We start from the raw sequence: 25,048 nt of genomic DNA on the forward strand, positions 1-25,048 counted from the left end.
TCCCCATCTGGATACCCCCACACTAAGTCCCTCTGCACTTGGATCCTGCTGCCGGGCTGAGCCTCCCTGCTCACATCTGGTGTGCCTGGCACAAAAGGGGCAGGTCCCCAGGGTGTTTCTGTGGCAGGCATGGCCCTTGTGCTGTGTCAGGGTCAGGTTCAGTCTCACTGCCAAGTCCCTGTCCCAGGGGGGCGGGGGAGGCTGCAGGGTATTCTCCCTCCTCCATGCAGCCAGTGGCCTGTGCTCCCCCCTGCCATGGTGGAGCTTCCACATTTATTTATTATAAAAAAAAAAATCAGAATTTTAAAATATTATACACAGAATTTGATGCAGAATTCCCTCAGGAATATGGGGCACTGTACAGCTGTGATGGTGGGATTGTGAAGGGGGTGCTGGACAGTAGGGGATCTGTGGGTGGGGGAGCTGTGCAGGGGGTATGGTGTGCAGGGTGCTGTGTAGTTATGGTGGGATGTCAGCATGAGGGGTCTCTAGGCAGGGGGCGCTGGGCATAGGGATCTGTGGGGGAGGTCTCTGGGTGAGGGGTCGCTGGCATAAGGGCAGGGCACTGGGCAGGGGGGCAGTGTGGAAGGGGCATGCTGGCAGTGCAGGGCTGGGCGGGCCCGTGTGCATCTAGCAGTTTGGGGTTTGTAAACAATGCCCTTGTGCTGGGCTGAGTGGGGCCACTCTCGCTGCGCTGCGTCTCATTGCCCCCAACTGGCCCCTCACTCTGCGGACCGCCCCCCATCACATGCCCTATTTCCCCAATGGGGGCCCACAAATATGTTTGGCGCCGGGCCCACAAAAAGTTAATCCGGCCCTGGCAAAGAGGGACCAGTTCTTGTTCTTAGGGGAGTGTGCGGGACCATAGTTGCGACTTGCCTTGCGTTGGGGGAGACTTCTGCTCCTCCTTGTATATTTATGCCCAGGCTAACTGTCACAGGCTAGCCCCCAGGCTGAAGCTTTGCAGATGTAGACTTGGCCTTCCGCCCAAGCAGTCCTTGATTCAGTGGCAAAAAACGACTACATTAATGCAGAGTTAAGGTTGCTTGGTGATATGTAGTCACCTTGCAGAATGTTCAGTTGAGAAACTCAAACTTCTGAAAATCAGGCAATGCAGAGTTAAGGCCATGCAACCTTAACTCTGCCCTCTGTGAGCAGTGCCCCAAGATGCCCTGTTCACACATATCTTTACTCTGCCAACCTCACAGTTGCCGAAATGTACAAGCTCTTCACCTTCTTTTACAACCCATTCATTCTCATGCACAGGATTCCGTCTCGAAGAGCCTTATTAATTTCAAGACAAATTTTAAAAAAGGGGGTGGTGGAGGATGAGAGAGACAGTGAAAGCTAAGTGCTTTTTTTATGTACACATCTTCTGGTTGTCTAGGTAGTGATTCATGTTTAGATTTTAAAAAATATGTATTTGTTAGATGTTTAAGTGAGTAAAGTCAAGCAAGAGGGCTGGAGAGGTGGAGTGGAAGTATGCATGGGAGGCCAATCAAAAGAAGTGAGTGTTGAAGGATTTGTAGAAGAAGAGAGAGGGTAAATCTCACAAGGATCTGGAAGGGCATTCCATGAAAAGGGAGCAATATTTAAGAAGCAGGCTCGTGTTCAGTGAGGTGCAGTCTTTCTGAGTCAGAAACATTTAAATGGTGAACATTACTGAGATAGTCTTTAAAGAGGTGTGCCAGTCCTTCCTATTAACTTTGTTCCCACTAATGGCCATGCTGTTATTCCTGGAGCAGTCCCAAGGCAGCAGGTACTTGTTTGTTTTTTTAAATGTTGACCTCTTGATCTTCCTTGTGCAGAGGCATAAACCCACTTGAGTTCCTTGGATAATAGTAACGAAGAGTCCTGTGAAACCTTAAAGATGTATTGGAGCATAAGCTTTCGTGGGCGAATGCCCACTTCGTCAGACGCATGTCACATGGGCATTCACCCACGAAAGCTTATGCTCCAATACATCTTTAAGGTGCCACAGGACTCTTCGTTGCTTTTTACAGATGCAGACTAACACGGCTACCCCTCTGATACTTGTATAATAGTGGTTCTGTGTTTCTTCCACTGTGTGGGAGGATCCTTGCTCTCTGAAATGTCATGTGTGTTCACAGCCCTTCGATGCTTCTCCAAAAGGACTTTTCACATTATATTGCTTCTCTCACCTTCTTTGCTCTCCTCATGCTCCAGCTGCTGACTGACATCATGATGTGATCCAAGTTGGTTCTTGATCTGTCTTCTTCAATCATGTCAGTCATCCTTTGCTTCCATTGATTCAGGTCTTTTCCTCTTCTGTTCAAGAAAGCCATTGTGATGTTTTAAAATCCTACATAAAGGAACATGTACTGATCTTCTCTCAGAATGGGACTGATTTGTCAGTTACTCTGCATTATTGATGGTATGCTGCACAGCAGGAAGAGTGCTACCTGGACAACACTCTGCTCACACTGATGGATTATGGAGAAGTTTCTTCTCCACCCAATATGGTAGCAATATCTCTTGTCAGATAGCAGCAACAGCATCATCACCCTCTCTGTGACATCATGAAAGGGATTCAGGATGTCATCTCTACAGTCATTAGGTGCTGCTTTGGCATCCCCCCCTGTAGTGAGCCGGTGTGGCACCCCTCCGTCTCTGACAGGGCCGAGCTTCCTCCAACCCCAGCGTGGGCGGAGCCACCGGGTCCGAGGCCCGCCCCTCCGAGGTCACGGCCCCAACCCGGAAGTACAAAAGCCCGCCAGCAGAGCTCAGTGAGAGCCAGACCGCCAGAGAGAGCAGACGTCCCGGGCCGAGCTCCCGCTTGGGAGACAGCCGCAGGCTGCAAGCCGCCTGCTAACGCCCCGCGCCGGTCAAGCCTCCCTCTCGCCAGGTACCCCGAGGAGGACTGGCCCAGCCTGCCCCGTGCCAGCTACCCTGAGGAGGACTGGCCAAGCTTGCCCCGGTCCAGCTGCCCCGAGGAGGAGTCAAGCCTGCCCCGTGCCAGCTACCCTGGGGGAGAGCTGCCGGACCGGCCCCCAAGCCCCGCACCCGAGGAACCGATGCTCCTGGACTGGCCCGAACCCGGCATCGCCAAGGAGGTAGGCCCCAAGGGGGAACATGGAAGTAGCCCGGGGGTAGCCGACCCTGGTCAGGCTGCAGAGGCCTGTGAGCCGATGTCAGTGTGTTTCGGTCAGGATACCCCACTGACCGGCAGCGACAGTAACCGCTGCTAGGGCCCCGGGCTACGCAGTGGAGTGGGCGGGCCTGCGTTCCCCCCCTGCCACCCCGCAAGGGTGGCAGGCTTCCCCCTCACCCAACGCTCAGGTGTGGGAGCCTGAGCTTACCTTAACTGCTGGATTGCTCAACCCCTGCCCCAAAGGGCTTGAGCTGTGACTGTTTGTGCCCCGCCCTGACCCAGGGCCTGGGCCCCTTAACTGCTTGTTTGCTCAACCCCTGCCCCAAAGGGCTTGAGCTGTGACTGTGTGTGCCCCGCCCTGACCCAGGGCCTGGGCCTGCTTAGACTGTTACTTAGCACTCAGCCCCTGCCTAAGAGCCTGAGCTCCTGAACTGTGGGCCGCTCAGCCCCTGCGTGGAGGGACCGGAGGTTGAACTGTCTGCACTTTAGTGAGCCGGTGTGGCACCCCTCCACCTCGAGAGGGTAGAGCCCCGGAGCAACCCTACTACACCCCCACAGGCCTGTAAAATGGTTTTCTTGCTATGGTGTGCCAATATATCTGTACCAGCACATGGAATGTGTGATTCCACCCCATCCACCTGGGTCATCTGATGGCAGGGAAGACCACTGTGCTTCTGCAGCTCTTCACAATGGTGCTGTTCCACACAGGTCCAAAGCGGGCAGTTTTTATAGGCAGAGGTGATCATCATTTCCACATATTCATAGCACATACAGAAACTTCACAGCTGAGTTACTTGCAGCTGTGTCAGAGCAGGGTCTATGCAAAAACCTGACATCATGCACTCTCGTTTTTATTTACCTATTCCTTATGTTTGTATTCTGGTTTCTTATTGTAGGGCTCTTTATAAGTGCTGGTATTCTGGCACTGGTCTCCGTTAGATAAAAGAACATGAAATGGGGTCCTGGTCTGTAACTAGGGCTCTTGGTGCTACGATAATATGAATAATAATAATAATAAAATTGGGAGTAAAATGCATTGTTGCAAATATAAAATAGCACAGACTCTGTAAACAGCTGAAAGAGAAGAAAGTAGGTCAGATTTCAGGCCTGATATCCTTGGCAATGCCTCTTTAATTTAACAGCTGTAGATCAGAATACATGTTTTTCTACAAGACCACAGCCAGCAAATTTAGGCTTGCACACAGATGTCTCGAGCTGTTCATAACCTTCACTTTATGACTTGTGATGTGTCACATGGCAAGTGATCAAACACATGAAAACAGATAATTGTATTATTTTAACATGATTAAAATGTTTGTATTATGTTATGTATATAAATATATACTGTAATTGTTTAGCTGTCATATTCTGACTTTTTGTAGCTATGTACTGCATTGGCTAGGGAGGGAAAAGCAGAGTTGTTAGGTATACAAGGGAAAATATGTTATACTGGTGCCTGAGTTCCCATTAAAGATGTTCCCTTCAGTATAACAATGTGTCGCTCACTAAGATTTCTTTTTCCTGCTCTCTTTGTCATTGTCCTTCTTATCTTGTAAGGTCTTGGCTCCCACTTCATGCCTCTAGCCCTGGTGTAAGTTCCTAGTTGTCTGCATTGTTGCTCACAGGTTGCTGTCTGCAGCTCCTGGGTCACTGAGTCTGCTTTAATGCTTGCTTCTTGACCTTAGTGTTTACTGTACATGTAATAGGAGATCACTCGCATGCAGGAATGATTTGTTTCTGTTATCTCTGTCTGCTGCCAAGCGTTAAGTAGTTGGAACATTAAAAACAATTTGATTATTTTAAAATATAGCTTTAGAAATAGTTGCCTCGTTTCTCATGATATATTTGTTTAACTGGAGGTATATTGAATTGGTTTTTTTGGTAAGAAAAATTTGTAATTTACATTTGCTTATCTACTATTGTGCTGGCTCTATAAGAAACTTTAGATAGATTCACTGATTCAAGTAGTCTTGAATGGTTTAAGTCTTAGATTTGTGGATTATATAAGTGATTGTATGAAAGGTCAGACTTTGTATAATCTTTGCATGAGTAAAAGGATTATATTAGTTTTTGTATACAGTTCCAAGAGAAAGCTATGATGAGTGGATCATTTGTTTTATTTAAGCTTTTAATTACTGTGTTCTTTTACAGGGATAGAGTTAAGATTGTTTGGGCACTGGTTATAGAGAATATTTCTTGTTAATGACTGTGTATGTGTGACTGAAGTGGGTGTTTAGGATAGTGTCAGAATTGTATATGTAGCCATAGCTTGTGATTTCCGATAATTCTGTTTTTTAAAAACAGGTATTTTCTTCAATGATAATTATATGTAAGTTAACAAAGTGTATGTTTTGGAGCAGTATATGGGGATCCATTTAGCAATAAAAATGATTTTATGGTACTTATATGGAAAGCCTTTGAAGGTAGAGGAACATTGCCAAAATAAAATAAAAGAATCAATTAGAAACTCGTGAGCATTTTATAAATATAGCACTTGTGGGTGGGGATAAATGCTATGATGTAGTGATGTGCCTTCAGATTTATTTATTACAAAGCAATGAATCCCACATGGCTCTTTTTGCTTCACTGAGTGTAATCCCAGAAAGTCAGCCATATAGACATCTGCTGCTATTTTTTTATTATTATTTGGTTAAGATTTTGATACAGCAGTGAGAAAAAACCAACTGTCACCTAAAAATGACCCCCAGGGATTTTCACAGATTCTATCAACATGTTTTTCCCCCCGCAAATTTCTACTGACTTTATCTACATCCCCTTGCTCCAAATCAGCTACTCACTTTCTTCTTCTTCATCTTCTTTTTCTTTTTAAGGGACTGATAGATGGGGTGTGCTGTTTAACCATAATTCACACAGTCCTTTCTAAAGCTGAAGGATAAGGACTAACAAGAAAAAAAACTTTTAGCCCAAGGTTTTCATAAGGTGGCAGTGAAAGATGCTTCATTTAATCCACTGTTGTGTCTGCAAATAATTCCTTATGCTAAGTAGCTCCTCACATTCATAGCTACTGCACTGACTTTTAGTACATTAATAACACCTGTCATGAGATTTTGGGATATACTAGAACAATTTATTTCCCAGTGGGGGTCTTATCTAAACAAGATCAGTCTTTATATCTTTCTCCATTTAGCTGGGATTCTATAGCAATGTATCTGGTATTATCTGTGTCTTGCTGTTGCTCAGTTTGGGGGGGGGGTATATAGAGCAGACGACAGCTGCAACAGGATCACTGTTGTGACACAGAGTATTTCCATACTAAGCAGAAACCATTTTATGTTAAATCTCCTCTCTGTTTCCTTGAAGTAAATGCACAGTGCTAACGTAATGCAAAGGAACCACGCAACCTTAGCACAATAACAAGTATGATGTATTATGGATCTTTTCAATGTTCAGTGTTAGATTTTCCTTTTTAGAAAGAGATGATATTCCTAATAGGTGGACAGAGAGGTTGTGTGATGGGGCACTCAACCCACACTAGCCCTGGAGGAGTTAATATAGGCAAGAAAGGCCAATTAGTCATAGTCTGCACCTGGAGGGGAGCTAGGATGCAATGAGGCTTAATTGAGGAATAAGCTCACCTGGGCAAAAACAGCTGGGGCTTCTATACAGCCAGGGAGATGGCAGCAGGGAAGGGGGACAAGTAGCAGGGCCGGCTCTGGCTTTTTTGCTGCCCCAGGCAAAAAAGCCTCCGGCCGCCCCCCCCCCACCCCCCCGCAGGGGCGGCCGGAGCCCCGGGGGGAGGGCGGCGAGCCCTGGCGGGCCGGGGGGAGGGCGCCAGGGGGCAGGGCGGCGAGTGGGCGGCGAGCCCCGGCAGCCGGGGGGAGGACTCCGGGGGGGAGGGCGGCCAGAGCGCTGCGGGGAGGGCGGCGAGCCCGGCCGTGGCCCCGCTCTCCCCGGGGGCCGGAGCGCCGCGCCGCCCCCCTCCAAGTGCCGCCCCAAGCACCAGCTTGGTGGGCTGGTGCCTGGAGCCGGCCCTGCAAGTAGTCAGGGGCCTGCAGTCACACTACCTGATTAGGGTTGCCAACTTTCTACTCACACAAAACCAAACACCCTTGCCGTGCCCCACCTCTCCTCTGAGGCCCTGCCCCCTGCTCACTCCATTCTCCCCCTCTGTTGCTTGCTCTTCCCACCCTCACTCACTCGCTCATTTTCATCGGTCTGGCTCAGGGGGTTGGGCTGTGGGAGGGGGTGAGGGCTCTGGGAGGGGCCAGAAACGAGGAGTTCGGGGTGTGGGAGCGGGCTCTGGGCAGTGGGTTCGGATGCAGGAGGAGGTGAAGGCTTCGGGTGTGGGCTCGGGGGTGGGGCCAGGGATGAGGGGTTTGGGATGCAGGAGAGTGCTCCAGGTTGGGACAGAGGGGTTGGGAGGGGGATCAGGGCTGGAGCAGGGGGTTGAGGCGCGGGAGACGGTGCAGGCTCCGAGCAGCGCTTACCTCAGGCGGCTTCCAGACGCAGCGGCACGTCTCCCCTCCAGCTACTACACGGAGGCATGGCCAGGCGGATCTGCGCGCTGCCCTGACCGCAGGTGCTAACCCCACAGCTCCCATTGACCGCAGTTCCCAGCCAATGGGAGCCGCAGAGCTGGTGCTTGGGGCAGGGACAGTGTTTGGAGCCCCTTGGCTACCCCATATGTATAGGAGCCCGAGGGGGGGCATGCTGCTGCTTCCAGGAGCCATGTGGAGCCATGGCAGGCAGGGAGCCTGCCTTAACCCCGCTGCACCGCCAACTGGACTTGGGATGACTCAGTCAGCAGTGCTGATTGGAGCCGCCAGGGTCCCTTTTTGACTGGGCATTCCAGTTGAAAACCAGACACCTGGCAACCCTATACCTGATACAAGTGGGCGGGAGGAGGCGGCATCTGTAATAGGTAGTATAGGAAGCAGTCAAGGGAAAGAGCAGTAAGGACTGTGTGAGTGAAGATCTGAGGTGCTGGGTTGAGGGTCCTGGATTGGAACCCAGGGTAGAAGGTGGGCCCAGGTTCCCCTACAAGGGGCAGCCTATTTGGGGACTGTTAGAGACAGTCTGAAGGGAGACTTTGATAATAGTGTGGAACGGGGTAGAATTTACATGTGACTTGGCCAGAGGGTTAAGCCATGAAAAGGAAAGCACACAGCTTTGGGAATATGAGAGAAGCCATGGAGTGAGTGAGCAAGATGATGGGCTGAGCAACCTCAGGAAGGGGCATTAGAGCATGTGGGAGTTAATCTCCGGATGAGCCACTAGGAGGCACTAGAGTGGGAAGAGAGCATCCCCTGTGACAGGCCTGTTATCTCAGGCTTTCAGGAATATCTTTTGTGTAGGTTGTTTTCATGAATTTGTAACTCAGCCCAACTACTGAATACCTTCTAAGAAATACATTATTTCAGATTTACATTATTGATATTAGAAAACACTTGTATTTCACACATCCCGCTGAACTCACTTTGGGTTTTATATGTCAGAGGAATTTTGTTTGGGGAATAAATGAACAAAAACTAAGTGAACTACATATGTTTCTAGTGAAATCTCCAATTTGGGTGTGGACAACGAAACATTTGAAAACGGGATAATAAAGGATTTATTTTCATTAATACCCTAACAGAGTTCCTTTTCCCCCTTCTACAGACCTAGAGGATAAAGTTAGGAGGTATCAATAATTTAGGAAATAGATTTAAGGCCAAGAAGCCTCATTACAATATGTTCTACTTTCTCCTGCTTCTTAAGCTAAGTCAATGTTCTACCTCAGGGTGAAGCCTCATTTAATCAGACACAAATGCAGTTCTAGGGGTTATTCTAAAGGAGCATTCAGTATATTCACTACTTACCCCAGAATCTAGGCATGTCATCTCAACAACATGTTTATTTTTAATTGATCTAAGGAGCAAGACTTCCAATTCTGTTTTTAACCACTGCTCACTCCCAAGAAGCACTCAGTTCTGATACAGACTCTGTGAATTCTTGGTTCTAATGGAAGTGCGAATGCCAGCTGAAACTGGCACCAGTCTATATATATATTTATTGTGTTTATTTAGTCATTATGACATAGGTATTTTAGACTGCAAGCATATATCTCAATTGACATAACAGTATCCATGAAAATGATGTTTTAGTGATTTGTGATGCCATCAGAACCCAGAGTTATATGTATGTAGTTTTAAAAGTTTGCTGTATTTCTGATTCAGTGAAAAAAAATCACATTTTCACGAGAAAAATGTTTTTATAAACTCATATTATATTTAAATGTAGGTGTACATATGTTTGTGTGTGTGTTTTCTTTCTGGAGAACTGTTTGATTTAAAGACAGTTATGAACAGCGCAATAGAAGGGAATGAGATTTATGGCACCATAGGTAATTTACACAAGTAACTGACTAGTTCACTTACATAATACAGTTCTGTTAGTTGCAATTTTGTTCACGTTTTGTAGAAAAAGTAAGAATTGCACAAGTGTTGTATTGCCTTTTGAGATCATATACAGGATACCTTTCCCACTGTTTACATTTGTGGTCTGATTTTTAGATGCTTCTCTAATTTTGCTGGACTCCCCATGTAGATCTCTCACACATACCCTCCGTCTTCCCTCTGAAGCCAGGGAAAGTGAGCTGCAGGTCCAGAGATCTTCCACCTAACTTGGAAAACACTCAGATACTACAGTAGTGGCCACCAGCAACAAACACCCTAAAAGGGAAAGATCCCCAATGGCCCAGGATGGGAAGCTTCCAGGGGTGGGAATCTTGCCTCATCCTCCTTCCCAGGAGAGAGAGTCTCTGAGATATGCAAATTTGGCAGGGAGGTAAAGGTGTCCCTGTAACTGAATAAGGACCTGATAGGTGCTCCTCTAGCTCTCCCTATTTATTTTGGGACTAGGCAGAATTAGAGGAGCACGGATCAGCTCCTCATTCTGGCTGGCAGCTGTCTTTGTATAATTATTATTTATTATATTCAGAACAGCAAGTGGGCAACTAATAAGGATTAGTATAGGAGAGGTTTTATTTAATTCAGTTTTTAAGCTGCTTTACTGAATGAAATCCTTTAAAACACAGAGCTTATATTTTTAAAGCTACCAATGCACTACCATGAATTCTACAGTGTATGTGACTCTGAAGCTTATTTTCAAAAAAGATTAAATGTTTATATACAGCATATGAAATTATTATTGATTACATTTTGAAGTTGTATACCCACTTTGAGGACATGGCAATTTATTATTTCAATGTTAGACGGGGGGCTTTCGGACTATCTTGTGGCAGAAATTATAGAAGCTATGGAGGTGTTGCCAACTCTTGCAATTTTTATCACAAGTGTCACAATATTTGATGGGGTTTCTTTTTAAGCCCCAGCTCCTGGGGACAGGGGAATAAGTGAAAATCTTACCTTTTATTTTTTTTTTAAAGTAAGTTTCTTTATAGTTGAAGAGGAAAGCTTGAAAATGTGTCCCAAGTACACCAAAAAAGCTTTAAAAAATACAGCAAACCACCAACCCCCCTCCAACCCCCCCCCCAAACAAACAAACCCAGAAGGCAAATAAAAAGAACAATTTTTTTCATGATTTCCATGGTAATCTCATGATTTTGGGGGCCTTACTCTTGATTTTGGAATGCTTGTGGTGGGCAATAATGCTATGGGGCCAAAGACAGGCAAGAGATAGTACACAACCCATATGTAGGGAATAACTTTATCAAAGGACATCGTTGCTAACACAGTTTCAAGGTAACTGCACCTGTATTCCCCCCTCTGTGGTCGACCCCAGAAGTGCCTAGTCAGATCTCAGATCTCCAGCCATTACCTGTCTCTGGGCAGGGACCCTTGTCCCACTTCCTTCTGACTGAGGGCGTTGGGGAGGGGTTAAGGCTGCACAGCTCCCTCCCTTACACTGTGATATTCCCAGCAAGACAGTCTGCCTAACCGCCAGTGCCTGTGTGTTGCTTTCTTTCCAAGGGCTAAGAACAGTGTTTTTGCCAGCCGTTATTGCTCTTTCTAAGCAAGCACATTTTTATTATGGGACTAGCATTGCAGAAGAAACCAAGAAAAAACATGTTAAAATCTTACCAGAAGTCACCTGTCAGCCTTCAGTGGCCCTAGTAGGCCAATGTCTTTCCAACCCTTCCCTAAGATTTGAGGCTCCAATGGACAAGAAGGTCCTGTCCATTTGCTGGATCAGAAAGAAGGCCATGAGTGAGTTCAAGCTCATCCTTTTATATCAAAGTCTTTATTTGTTTCCTAGTCTCTGAAAAACCCATCCTCACCAGTATATGCAAACTTCCCCATGCGGGAGAACTTCTCTGGAGTTGTTTAGTCTAAGTGACTTGCCTTATAATCACCCACTCCTGTTGTTTCATTCGTAGAGTTGCTCCCATGGAATGGAATACAATCATACATAAATCATTCATAATTGTAATACAGTTGTCTCCAAAGTCAATGCATAGGGTTGCAATATCTGTCACAGTTGTTACTTCAGAATTGACAATGAAGGTAGATCCACCAAAAGGCGACTTTAGTTAATTTATGCTAGTAGTCTCAGAACTTTGTTCCTGCCATTCAGAAGACTATTGCTAGTGATTTCTGTGGTTATATCTATCTATCTATCTATCTATCTATCTATCTATCTATATATATATATATATATGGATAGTGGTTTGCTTTAATTTATATCATGCTGTAGAAAATTTTAATTGTAAGATATTCTGGCTATAGCCTGTATGGAAGTCATAATATATCATTTATTGTTTCTGCTGTTATATGCATTTTGGGGTGCCCATCCCAGAAGTGTCTGGGCAATAAAACAAAATTATATTGTAATTTTTCAAAAGCATATTCAAGATGTTAACTCCTGGAGTGCTGAGCCACACTCCAATGTTTGAGTCCGGAAGGGGCACTGAGAGTGGTTCTGATTGGACCACAGTGTTCCCTGTCCTGCTGGTGCAGCAGCTATGTTTGCTGCTTGTGCAGTTTCTGAGGCTGGCCCCACCACCGGGAGAAGCTGTTGCTTCTAAATTGTCCTGAGTGCTCTCCTTCTGCACCTCCATAAGTATTCTGCCTGCCTCTGAATTCTGCATGCAGAATTCTTCTAGTCATTGTTACTAGTGCAGTGCCCTTGCTGTCACGTGGTGGTGGCCAGTAATGCTACTACAAGGCCAGCCCTCCTTTTCGGGGTGTGAGGGCAGGCTATGAACTCTTTCAGATACTTTCTTTAGCCTACCTCTCAGATCATCCCTCTATAATCCCATCTCCTCTCCCTCCACTTCTCTACAATAGCCTCTTGGCTCTCCTATACACGATCTTACCCTGTTTTATGAGAGAGTCTTCTGGAGTGTCTGGCCATTTGAGCACCTATCTTTATTTTTCTTTGCCTATTTGATTCTTCACCTTCCTTCAAATTTCCAGTGAAAGTCAATCTCATCTCCCTCGCCTCTGACTCATTTTTATCTTCTTTAAATCTCTTCAAAATGCCATGCTGGCATATGATTCTATATAACCAGATATTAATAATTCTGTAACTGAATTTTTAATTGAAATATTTTGGAATAGTCGGTCTAGACAATACTGGATACAATAACATAGCATTGCCTTGTTTTGGGTATTTTTAACAGAAGTCCTGTGCTGGTGTTCCAGTGCTTGCATCGCCATGTCATTTGCCTAGACTGCTTCCATTTATACTGTGTGACTATGCTGAATGATCGGAAGTTCATCCATGACCCTGTGCTTGGCTACTCTCTCCCATGTGTTGGTAAGTTTTTGTTTTTTTAAACTATTCTTGCCCTAATCTGCAGAAAAATACTGTTGATTTCAAATCAAGTTGTGGGGTTTTGTGCGTGTTATTTTAAAAATATATCTATGGAATTATAATGTGTATTAGTAGTTGTTTCATCTGATGGAAAATATTTTTGTTATTGAAATGGCCCTTCTTGCTTTGCAGGTGAACTGGCTCTGGAGTATTAACTTGATTCTAAAGGGCATTTCTTTTATGAGCAAATGCATGCATTTTTCACATTAGTATGTCATCATCCTAAAGCTGAAGGATGATCACAATAAGCTACAGCCAAAAAAAAAATTAAAAAAAAAATCCTTGATGACCTCTACATCTCTTCTTTTGAATCAAATAAGTTGTTAACTTTGTTGACCTATCTTCAAGTGCTAATAAGAAAAGTACTGTAATCAGAATTTCAACTAGCTTTCTGGTTGATGAAGTTATCTCTACTAATTGCCACTACGTAGAATGAAATACAGATGACCCAAGGAATGTGTTATGTTATCTACTGTACCTGACTAGGAAGTGAAGTTTGGCTTATGTAGAATAAGAAGATTTATGTTGAATCTCAAAGATCTGTTTTGACAGATCAGAGACAAAAAGTTGAATCTATCACATTGTCACATAGAGAGTAAGGCTCTTACAAAGTTGCTGTGTAGGACTTCACTAGAATTTATTTTATAAAATACCTTCCCTTCACTTTACAAGCTGCAAGTAAAATGGATTTGCATTGGCTGTTAGAGCGAATAGCTAATCAGTTTCATATCAACAGATGGAAGAATAATTGCAGACATTTCTTATGAGAGTGACACATTCTACATCAGGGCGTGCCTCAAAGATACTAAATCTACAAGTATTAAAAACAATTCAGATTGTCTAAATTTACAGCTGCTTTTAATTATTTCAACAGCATCTTAGCAATGGCCACAAGTTCACATTTCATGACAGTGCATATGCTGCTTATGTTTTTTAGCCAAGTCTCGTTTTATACATGGTAACCTCATCTGCTGTTGCTTTGTGCAATGGTATTATATTGCATAAAAGGCTTCCATTTCTTCACCCCCAAATAAATAACAGATCTAGTGCAGTTTGGTTAAGATGATTTGTTCTCCTCCTGGTGTTCCTTCCCTGGTTTTTCCCATGATGATGTCTGGATATTCAATGCTACTCTGTCCCCCTGCCTCCTTCCATCACAAATTAATCAGTTCCCTGCCCCACATACAAATTAATCAATTCCTTTTTCCACTTCCTCTCTCAGTACATCAGTTCCCTTCCCAGTTCTTCCATTTGCTCCCCAAATTAATCAATGAACTCAGTAGCAGCTCTTCAAAACTGTAGCAGCCAGCTCAGCCCTCTCCCTCAATCAGACTTCTTACTCCTGTAGCACTTCCCCAGATTCAGCCCTGATGTTATCACCTGATGGCTCTACACCTCTGCTCCTAGCTGCATCATTGTATGTATTTGATTGCTGTTATACCCACAATGTGCTAGGCACTTCCAACGCATTTTGCAGTACCACTTTCTCAGTTCAGGGGTTCTGCTCTATTTGTTCCCTTGCTTTGAGAGGACACCAGTAAATCTTCTGTGATTTTTGTCCCCTACCTGGAGATAAGGGGCTAGGTATCTTCTGCTCCCTTCTCTAGGCGTGGGGTGGGTACTGCTAGAGCTGAGTGGTAGAAGAGATCTGAGGGAAGGCGTGGAGGAAGATGCACAGAGGCAGAGTACAAGTGCTCAGGGCCTTGCCTCACCTGGCTGAGGGGTGAGGGGAGGAACAGGCTTTGTCTAAAGTAGTGGAAGCCTGAAAGATTCAGTGGGAGCAGTGACAGCTCTGCTGCCCAACTGAGGCAGCATGCATATAACTCCCCTAAAGGCCTGATAGTATAACAATAGCTGCTGGGCTCTCACCAGTCCTCGACAACAGTATTGGTTACACTCTTTTTACTGTTATAAAGATACTCTTCCCAACAGTATTACCAACCTTAAGGGCTCAAAAATCATGAGTCAGAATCCAAAAATCATGAGATTAAAATAATAATAATAATGCATTCTTTTTCTTTTTCTTCCCTTGTTGGTTTTTGAGACTAAAGGATGTACCGAGGTCACATTTTCAAGCTTTTCTCTGTAACCATGAAGGCTAGTGTTGCATCTTTTGCTCTTGACCCAACAAAAATAATAGAAAGCAACCACATCGGCACAGCTGGACCCTAAATACCTGTGTTTAATACATATGTACAAACATGGAAGGCCTAGTTACATATACACTGCTTCCCTGGCTGACTCTGGTGGCTTCTATTACATAAAACACAGTGAGCACCACTAGAGTGCTCATAAACTATTTAAAGGTATATTGTCCTATTCCTACATATTACAACTTACTTTAAAAACAAACAAACAAACAACCCTGGAAACTGAGATTCTCATATAATTGCATGAGGATTCAAGAATAACAACAAATATCTTGGGACTCATGATACAATCATGGGAGTTGAGAACCCTGCAAAAAGGTCTAGGAATATATGGGTTTTTTAAATGAAACTTGGGATTCTGTAGAAGCTGGTGGTATTAGTCCTACTTGCCCAGGAAAACTCCCTAGTCAGCCTGTACGAATGGAATTTAGAGCCTCTTCATCTCCAAATCATAAACCCAATCTGAGCCCCAGGTTGGTAGTGATTGAAAGGTCACTGATTTTTGTCCTATGTGAAAAAAGTCAGTGATCTCAGTTCAGTTTCTGGTGGATAGATGTTTACATGCCATCAAAACTGATATTAAGCTGACAGTTATCAGCAATCTCGTCAGAGTGTCCATGAATTGGCCTTGGGGGCAAATTTTAAAAGGTATTTAGGCACCTAAAGATACAGATAGTGTGATTTTCAGATGCGCTTAGACACCTAGCTCCCATTTTTAGGAGCTTAAATATCTTTTAAAATCTGGCCCTTGGTGACTGATTACCTCCTTCCTCGTATAGACAGTCCATCAGAACAGAGTGCCAAAACTGTGGGGCAACGCTGGAAAACATGAGCTGCTGTTAGCTGCTCTGCTTCTTTCAGCAATGCAGACTTCAGCCACCAGAGCTGTCAGTCCAGTACCTTTCACCAACTGTAAATTCAAGTAGAAAAATACAGGACAATCACCTTTGATGTTGATTTCCAAACATCACGGCAGTGTTTATTAAACAATACACTATTGTATAAATTTCATATTTAATCCTTAGGAAAATATAGATATGTTTGACTCAACTTTTTCTAGCTTGCACCTATGAAGACCCAGAAATTATTTCCTCTCAAGTAAAACAGGTGCCATTGTGCACATTAATAGATTATTATTTATCTTACTGTGACAATATTTGTCCACTGCAATTTCTCACTACCAGGAATGAACCCAACACAAAAAGCTAGATCTGAAATTCATCAAAGTTTGGAGTGTTGAGATCTGAGGTTTGGTTTGGGCTGATCTCTAACAGGAATATGGAACTAACCCACTTTTAGTGTAATGAGACCAATATTGTGATAAGGTAAACAACTATTAAGTGCACACAAGCAAATACTTCTTTATAAAGTTCAAATCCTTATACTGTGTCATTGCACACATATTTAAAAAGTAACAAATTCACGCTCTAGATATATTTATGGTACTGTATATGGGAAACATTAATGTCACAGCTTCGCTCTTCTCCAAGTATTATTTCAGTTGTCCACTTTCAAATAAAAATGGAATTACTTAAAATTCACTTCATTTGTCTAATGCATGCCCTAGAACTGTAAAGTTGGGCTTAGTCTTGTAATTAAGCTTATTTAGGTTGTTTGCATGTGCAAATTAGTTCTCTTTGCAGTGTTTTTGAAAAATATAGATAACATAATGAACATTGCCTGAAGTTTCCATTAACATTTGACTCGCTGTTCTGATTTTTATCAAGGGAATATACAGATATAGCAGATTTTTAATATCTTTTATTGAATCAATCTAGAGGTCAAAATACCACACACAATAAAATAAAAATAAACAGCAGCAATTACAGCAAAGGAACACTGTGACTGACAAGATCAGTGTTACCATATTCGCATAATAATTTGAGTAGGCAAAGATCTATGGCATGGATTTTCAATGAACAATGCTTCTCAGATAAGTTTGATCACTTGCTGACGTACTCTGAAAGGTGGATTATTATTACACGTGTACTTTGCCTGGTCATACCGCTGTTTATCTGATTTCTGTTGCATGACTGACTTAACCAGAAGACAATATAGTGTTAGAAGGCAAGTTATGTCAGCTTATGATCTATGATATATCACTTTGAAAATGACATAGCATCACTCAGTTCTTGTACTAAATGTATCATTGTGATTTTTAGAAGAATGAAATTAATTCTGTAATGCCTAGCTACTATCTAGCATCATTCAGCACCATGCCAGTTGAAAATAGGCAACATCCAGGACTAATGCTCTGTTTACTAGAACTCCAGTATGTTGATAGGGTTAGCTGCTCAGAATAATGTAGCAGCCCCTGTATCAGCTGAGACAAAGAATTTGCAGATAAAAGAAGTGGGTTGTAGCCCACGAAAGCTTATGCTCTAATAAATTTGTTAGTCTCTAAGGTGCCACAAGTACTCCTGTTCTTTTTGCAGATAAAAGGTGGTTGTATTATACTGGTCATTAAAATAAAATAAAAAATTACAAATTATACTCTCTCTGCCCTTGTTTAATGGCAACAAAAAATGTATCCCATCTCTCTGTATGGTGTCTTGTATTAATGAGGCTTCATGCATAGAAATGTCTATGAGTGGCGACCTCTAAGTATCTTTGAAATAATTAATAAGGTGCTTAGAGGGACAATTTTGCATATGCATGAAAAATGATTTATGGTTATTTAGTTACTGTGCAGGGCACTGGAATCTCATCACATTACCTCATACAGAAAATGTATACACACAGTATATTAGCCACTTGAAACAGGCACTGTTCTTACCATCACAACTCCATTTAAAAAACAGAATGATAGCAATAAGGGGTTATAGTCCATAGGGTAATATGTATGAGAAAACAGGTCTTTGACAGAGGAAAAGATGAGGGGGCCAGGGAAATCCAAGGTTTTACAGTGCTGTAAGCACACTGCAAAAATGTTATCATATGTGTGATGTATTTTAAAGAGGTCTGGATAAAAGATGCTATTCCCATGATCACTGTAAAACTCTGTTGAATCCAGGCATAACCCTACTGCTACCACATATAAATACTGCCAGTGTGTATATGGAACTGCCAACAGAAAGGAAAAGGCTTTAAAGTATAATAAATTGTTTTAAAGAGCCATCTTCCATTGAAAGAATGCTGCTGGTGAATGATTAAGGAAGCACCCATTTTAAGATTAAACCATTTTATCCCCATCAGATTCCATTTGTGAAATGACTGGATGTTTTTGCACTATGGAAAATACTGATGTAGTGATAAAGCTATGTACTATCCATGAGTACAATAGTTACAAAAAGAGGGAATAAGAATAGTTGTCAGTATATTTAAAAAGGCTGAAATGTGTAGACTAAGTATAGTTACAAGTAAAAGGAAGGAAAAAGGCAGGATTTTATATTTGATTACTCATGAAGCATAATATAGACAAACTCCTCTGCAATCTAGAGGATGTGTGAGAGAGATTTTAAATTCAAGTTCAGTGGTCTATGAACAGAGCATTCTCAAGGATGGGTATAGGAAGTGGTAGAAGTTTGATGGGGCTATGATGTAAAGAAGAAACAAGCTTCTACAACAGTCCTGATTGTCAGGACTGCTCATCAGTTAGCAGTAGATGCAGCAGATGCATCTTCAAGATCAATGGCAACTGCCCTTGTGATGTGCCATGAATCATAGCTTCCCACTTCGGGGTTTCCCAGGTCCAGAACACCATGAGGGACCTGCTCTTTGAAGGAAAAAATCTTTTCAGCCAAAAGACTGATGAGTCCTTACATACTGTAAAGGATTCCAGGGCCACTCTCCATTCCTTGGAAATATATACTCTGCCCTGAAGAGAAAATTCCACAGGCAATCATACAAACCTTGCTCAATGGCTCAACAATTTTACCACCAGCAATCATATGAGCCACCCCATAAGAGGCAAAGGGTTCAGATGTGCCATTTCCCTGTACCTACTATGGCAACATCATCATCCCAACCCCCGATTCCTGGCTAAAAGATGTATTGGGTGGGAGTTAAAGAGCTGCAAACCAATGATGTCACCATCTGCTGATTCCCACACATTCCAGCTATGCAATCAAATTTACCTGCCTGTCCCCTCCAAGCCCCATCTCTGCCCCTTTTTGAGGTCCATTCTTGTGGGGAGATTCTCAAACAGAAGTAGAATCCCTCCTGTAGCAAGGAGCAATAACATGGTGACACTGGGATTTATAATCCCATCCCTGGAAAAGGACATGTGGTTTATAGCTCTTGGTGTGAAGGATGCATATTTTCATGTGGACATTGACCTCACTCACTGACTTTTACTCGGGTTCATAGTTAGCCCCAACCATTTTTAATACAGAGTGCTCCCATTTGGCCCTACCACACCTAGAGTCTTTACCAAGGTCTTTTCAGTAAGAGCAGCCTATATCAGGTATCATGGCTTCATCTTCTTCCCCTGTCTCAACAACTGGCTTCTCGTTGCCAAGACACATCAAGAAGCGTACGAGTCAACTTCGTCAGTGCTTCAGCTCCTCCCTTCCCTAGAGGTCAGCATAAACTCAAAAGTCTCTGTCCTCACTCCAATACAGATTTTAGACTGTATCACACTGTCCCTAAATTCAATCACAGCAAGAGCTTGTCTGTCCTTGGACAAGTTCCAAGTGATGAACAACCTCATATATCAGGTCATGAACAACCTTCAACATCAATCAGAATTTGTCTTCCTCTCTTGGGACACACAGCTTCATGCGCTTCTGTCATGCCATTTGCCAGGCTCCATCTTCATTGCCTGCAGGCATGGTTTCAAACAGTACAATCACCAAACAGTCCACAAATGCCATAGTAACAGTTCCCAGCACAGTAACATCATCTCTACTAAGATGGACAAATTCTCATCAAGTATGCAGGGGCATTCCCTTCCTTTCCCCCTCACTAGACAGAACAATCTTTACAGATGCCTCCTTTTAGGCTGGGGAGCCCATATGGACAGCCACACAGTGTAAGGTACTCGGATATCCCGTGAGGCCAGGATGTACATCAACATTCTGGAGTTGCAGGCAGTCTAAGAAGGTTGCAAAGCATTTCTCCAATTCATCCAAGGTCACCATGTCCTCATAATGTTGGACAAGATTATGACTGTCTTTTACATCAACAAGCAGAGAGGAGCGAGATCTAGTTCCCTGTGTACAGAAGCAGTCCAGTTATGGAATTGTTGCATCAGCAATCAAATCTCCCTGTTGGCCGTTTACCTTCCAGGGAATCAAAATGTGCTGGTGGATTCCTTCAGCAGGCACTGTTATTGACCACAAGTGGGAGCTACATGACTTCACAGTAAACAGTATTTTTGCTCTCTGGGGAACTCACATAAGGGATCAATGTGCCTCTCAAATGAACAAGTAGTGCAACTGCTCAAGAGGTGCTTTAGAGCATTATTCTCAAGATGACGCTCTACTCCTTCTGTGGTCAGATCATCTGAACTATGCCTTCCTTCCTTTGTAACTCCTAACTCAAGTCTTATGGAAAATTTACCAGGACAGGGCATGAGTCATCCTCATGGGCCCCCATCTAACCCAGACAATTTTTGTTCCCGTGTCTCCTATGCATTTTTTTTTTGGTCCCCAATCAATATTCATCCCTTTTACAATCTCCTGACCTGGGGGAAGGGCAGAATCAAGTATCCCAACCCCCAAGCATTCCATTTCAGGGTGTGGTTTTTGGATGGCTGCCAACTTTAAGATGTTCATGCTCTGAATCCAGGCAAAGCATCCTTACTAACAGTCAAAAAGATTCCACTAGTTAGAATGTCTACACTACAGGCCATACAGCTGTGTCACTGTAAGGTTTCCCATGTAGATTTCCCAGGTTTCCCTTTGCCAGCTGCAGAGAGCTCTCCTTTCCACCAGTAAGGAAGCCTACTCATCGAGAGGGGTTTTTTTTGGTGCTCGCCAGGCAACCCTTCGACCTGCCATATTCAATGGAGACAGAGTTTTATTGTGTTTACACCCTAAGTTCACTCCCAAAGTTATCTGAAGTTACACCTGAATCAGTCAGTCCACTTACCTATGTTTTTTCCGAAACTATATGAATCTGAAAACCCGAGGAGACTTCATTCCCTCAGTGTGAGATGACCCTTAGCCTTTTACCTACAAAGGACAAAGCCAGTCAGAAAATCTTCCAGGCCGTTTCTTGCCGTAGTGGAAAGAGTCCACGGTCAAGCTATATCCTTTCAGGAGATTTTTAAATGGATCTAAGGCTGTATCTTACTTTATCAGCTTTCACATCTGCTTCCCCCCCATTCTACAAATGCACAAGCGACATCAATAGCATCGCTTCAAGAAGCACCTCTACTTCACATTTGCAAAGGGAATACTATTCACACATTCGTGCTCTAGTACAAGACTCATCCACTGACGCATCCTTTGGGACATCAGTCCTTCAAACAGTTCTGCCGCCTGCATCCTCACACCCTCTTCCTTCTTAAGTACTGCTTGCCAGTAATCTACATAGGCACCAGCACTTGAAGAGGAAGAGAAAGTTACAGTTACTTACAGTAACTGGAGGTTCTTTGAGTTGGGATCCCTATCTGTATTCCACTACCCACCGTCTTTCCCCTGTGCTTTGGATCATTTTTGGATTCATAGTAGAGGAGATACTGGAGAGGTGGTCGGTCTGCTCTGCCCTTAATCTCCTTGGTTGGAGGCATGAGGAGAGCAAGGGCACAGATGTGGACCAATGGACACTGCTTTCAAGAATTCTCCAACTCTGGGCATATGGAGCACGTGCATACCCACAGATAGGAACCATACATCTTGAAGAACCTCCAGTTACTATAAGGTTAGTGACTTTCTTCTTTCTCCCTTCTTGTGCATGTCAAAGGTGGTATTATTATTTTATTACAGTAAAGCCTCCATGCCCCATCGTGCTAGGTGCTATACATATATTCAATAAGAGACAGACCCTGCTCCAAAGAAATTACAGTAGAAGAAGGCAAGACAGTCAAAGTGTGGGAGTGGAAATGGGTACAGAAAAGAGGAGTGATTTGCCCAAGTCATTCAGCTGGTTGACGACAGATACGAGTAGAACCCAGGGCTCATGACTTCATGAGGCTCAGTCCAATGTTCTGGTCACTAAATCATACTGCCTCTTTCCTTCCCCCTTCTCCATCTTTAAAAGAAGTTCCTCTCATATTTTTAGCAGTTTTTGCTTGCAATTTATCTCTGACCAATGTCCCAACATAAGGAGTTCTTTTTCGTTAAGTACTATATAAACACTGAACAGGAGAAGTGACATTATAGATCTCTATGGTACCCTGCTGGAGAGAGTCATTGGGGAAAAGGACAAATGCCCATTTGTATCTCAAGAAAGATAAAAATGGAGTCATCCAAGAGTAGCTCTATTCACCAGTTAGTCTGCAAGCAAGTTATTGAAACCTTATGGGCAGTGGACTCAAAAGTTACTGATGCATCTACAAGAATCATCATGAACATTTTGCCTTTGCCGGTTGCTAGGAGATCAGCAACTAACATAATCAAAGCAGTTTCTACTCTAGAGCAAGAACAAAGCCCAGGTGGCTGGGATCAAGGAAATCTGAGGGCTCAAGAAATTGAAATATTATTCCAGCCAAACCTTTGCAGTGATCTTCCCTATAATATGAAGAGTGGGTGCCTGCAGATAGCCAGGTTGTTATAATCAAAAGTTAATTCTAGAGCTGAAGTTTCACAATGGCTGCTGGAAGAACCTCTATCACGCTTTCACACCATGTTCTCCCAGTATGGACTCCCAACAGTGAACCCAGTACTTTTCTACAGGACTTCACTGGCCCAGAAAGACACGAGTCTAATTCACAGGCTGGAGTTGGAAGCCACCCAAGCAGCATCTCAGCTCAAAGAGTAGTGAGCAACACTGGCTGAAACTCAAACAGAGAAGACTTCACATTTGTTCCCTGAAGACATTGTACTGTTTCTGCAGCAGTAGATGGCTAGGTTCAGATCTAGGCAATTTTGTCCATAAATGAACATGAAAATATTTCAGAGTGAGTAAAACTAGACTCCATGATGTAGTGGAGACAGCTAATAGTCACAAAGCTGTCAAGTTCTTCTCTCTGCAGATCTGTGGGGGTAAGTGAAGAAACCTTTCTCCCTCTTCTGCACAGCTACAGCATGTCATCTTAAAAAAATCTGTATTGCAATAATTTAGATTCATCATGAGGCTTCCTACAATAGCTCCTGCTGTCTCCCCTATCACTTCTTCACCAGGAGCAGATCATCTGTAAATGATGGCGACCTGTGAGCACAAATCTGGCAGACAGGGCATTTAGGGGCTATCTGTATTGATAGTGAAAGATAAAATATTATTATTTAAAATTGTGTCTGGAAACTCAGTGGCTGTATCAAGTTCTACTGGTGGATCTTTAAAAGCAGATCTTTTGTGCTGTCGGGAAAGGTGTGCCCAACCTCAAACCAAAGCAGATAATGCTCAGTCCATGACAGGGGAATATCTTTCCTGCATATTTCCACTTCCAAGCCAAACACCAGGAGTAAAATTCTGACTCCACTGAAGCCTCTGGCAGTTTTACCATTGACTTCAGTGGAGTCAAGATTTCATCCCAGATCTAGAGTGTACCTGGCCTTTTATGTGGATTCTACAACTTGGGACAGTTACATGGTTGCTATGGCATCCATGAAATTTTGAACCAATAGAGGAAAAACATCTTCCAAACTAACAATGAAATCACCAAGTAGTATCCGTCTCAATGGTCACCAACTTGCACTCAACATCATGAAGCAAGGAACTGTCGTCTTATATTATTTTCTGAAAATTCAGTCATGAGAGAGAAGACTTGAAAGAATGAACAAGATACAGAGAAAAAGGTGGGGAATAGATGGATAGGAGAGGAAGGAATCATGGACTGAACGGGAAAACTGGAGGAACTGAGAGGGGGAAGGAGGTAGGAAAGAAAGCGTTGAAGTGCACAGGAGTGGGTGGGTGTTAAAAAGAAAAAAAGGATAAGAGGGTAAAGTTAAGGGAAAGGAATAATGAGAGAAGTAAAGACACAGGAAAGATGAAATAGGGGAATAATTGTTTCATGTGATATCCCACATTATAATTTGTATGTCTTCTATGGCAGCACTGGGAGGTTGAGGAATAGATAGATAGATAGATAACCCCAAATAGAATTTAGTCCAGAAACATGGCAGTAGCTTGTTTCATATTTGGACTCAGTTCAGTGAAGGGGAAACATCTAGCCTTTGGTCTTGAAAAGATTGAATAGATAATAGCAGATGCCAATTATTACAGAGAAATCCCGGAGAAAGTTCTAATTTATACTCCTGTACGTGCTGGTGAAAGAGGGAGGTCTGACCTTTCCATGGCAAGATAACTACAGGTTTCCTGTTGGGTTGGTTTATATCTGAGAGGAGGCTCTATTGCAGTGTAGTACCATTTCTGAGAAGTGCTGTACAAGCAGCAGCATCCTCTACAGGGAGAAATCATTACTAGCTGCTGCTTCCGACCACCCATAAATAAGCTGCAGGGACCACATTCATCATGTGTTTAGTCTCTGCAGTCTGGTGATTAATATTCCCTGAGTCACTTTCTGAGCTTTGGTCTCCGACATGGCAGCCTGTAGAGCTACTGCCACATCACAGAACCTGCTAAGGAAGTTGTTCTTCAAGTAGAAGTTGGCTTTAATTAAATTTCTGTGTCTGGAAAGTTAAAATCTAATTTTCTTTTTGACATTTTCTATATTACTACTTAGACAAAATTATGAAAACAATTAATCGCTGGGAAGCAAGACTGGCATTATAAGGGGTACAAAAATATTGCATATAAATAATACTAATAATCACCAATCTGTTATAATTTATTGATGTAAATTCTTATTAAAACTCATAAATCAGATTTGTTTTTGATCTAGCAGATGTACCAAATGACTGCACAAGGTAGGTGGGTACTGGTGGGGGATTTTAACAAGCACCGTGATCCAGACTCCATCTCCATGAAATGTGACATTGGTTAGGTATTTTCTATCCTCCCA

At 43.3% G+C, this 25,048-nt stretch overlaps 1 protein-coding gene across 1 annotated transcript in view; it reads left to right on the forward strand.

Annotated features, from left to right (window-relative positions):
• The window catches only part of PRKN (parkin RBR E3 ubiquitin protein ligase), a 969,496-nt gene that overhangs the window by 534,684 nt on the left and 409,764 nt on the right, over nt 1–25,048 (forward strand). The window contains exon 7 of the mRNA XM_026649533.1: nt 12,696–12,832. Within this exon, the coding sequence (XP_026505318.1) occupies nt 12,696–12,832 (137 nt within the window). The remainder of the gene's footprint in view (nt 1–12,695; nt 12,833–25,048) is intronic.

The sequence above is a fragment of the Terrapene carolina genome, unplaced genomic scaffold, assembly GCF_002925995.2.
Source record: "Terrapene carolina triunguis isolate 2854851 unplaced genomic scaffold, T_m_triunguis-2.0 Scaffold85, whole genome shotgun sequence".
NCBI lineage: Eukaryota > Metazoa > Chordata > Testudines > Emydidae > Terrapene > Terrapene triunguis.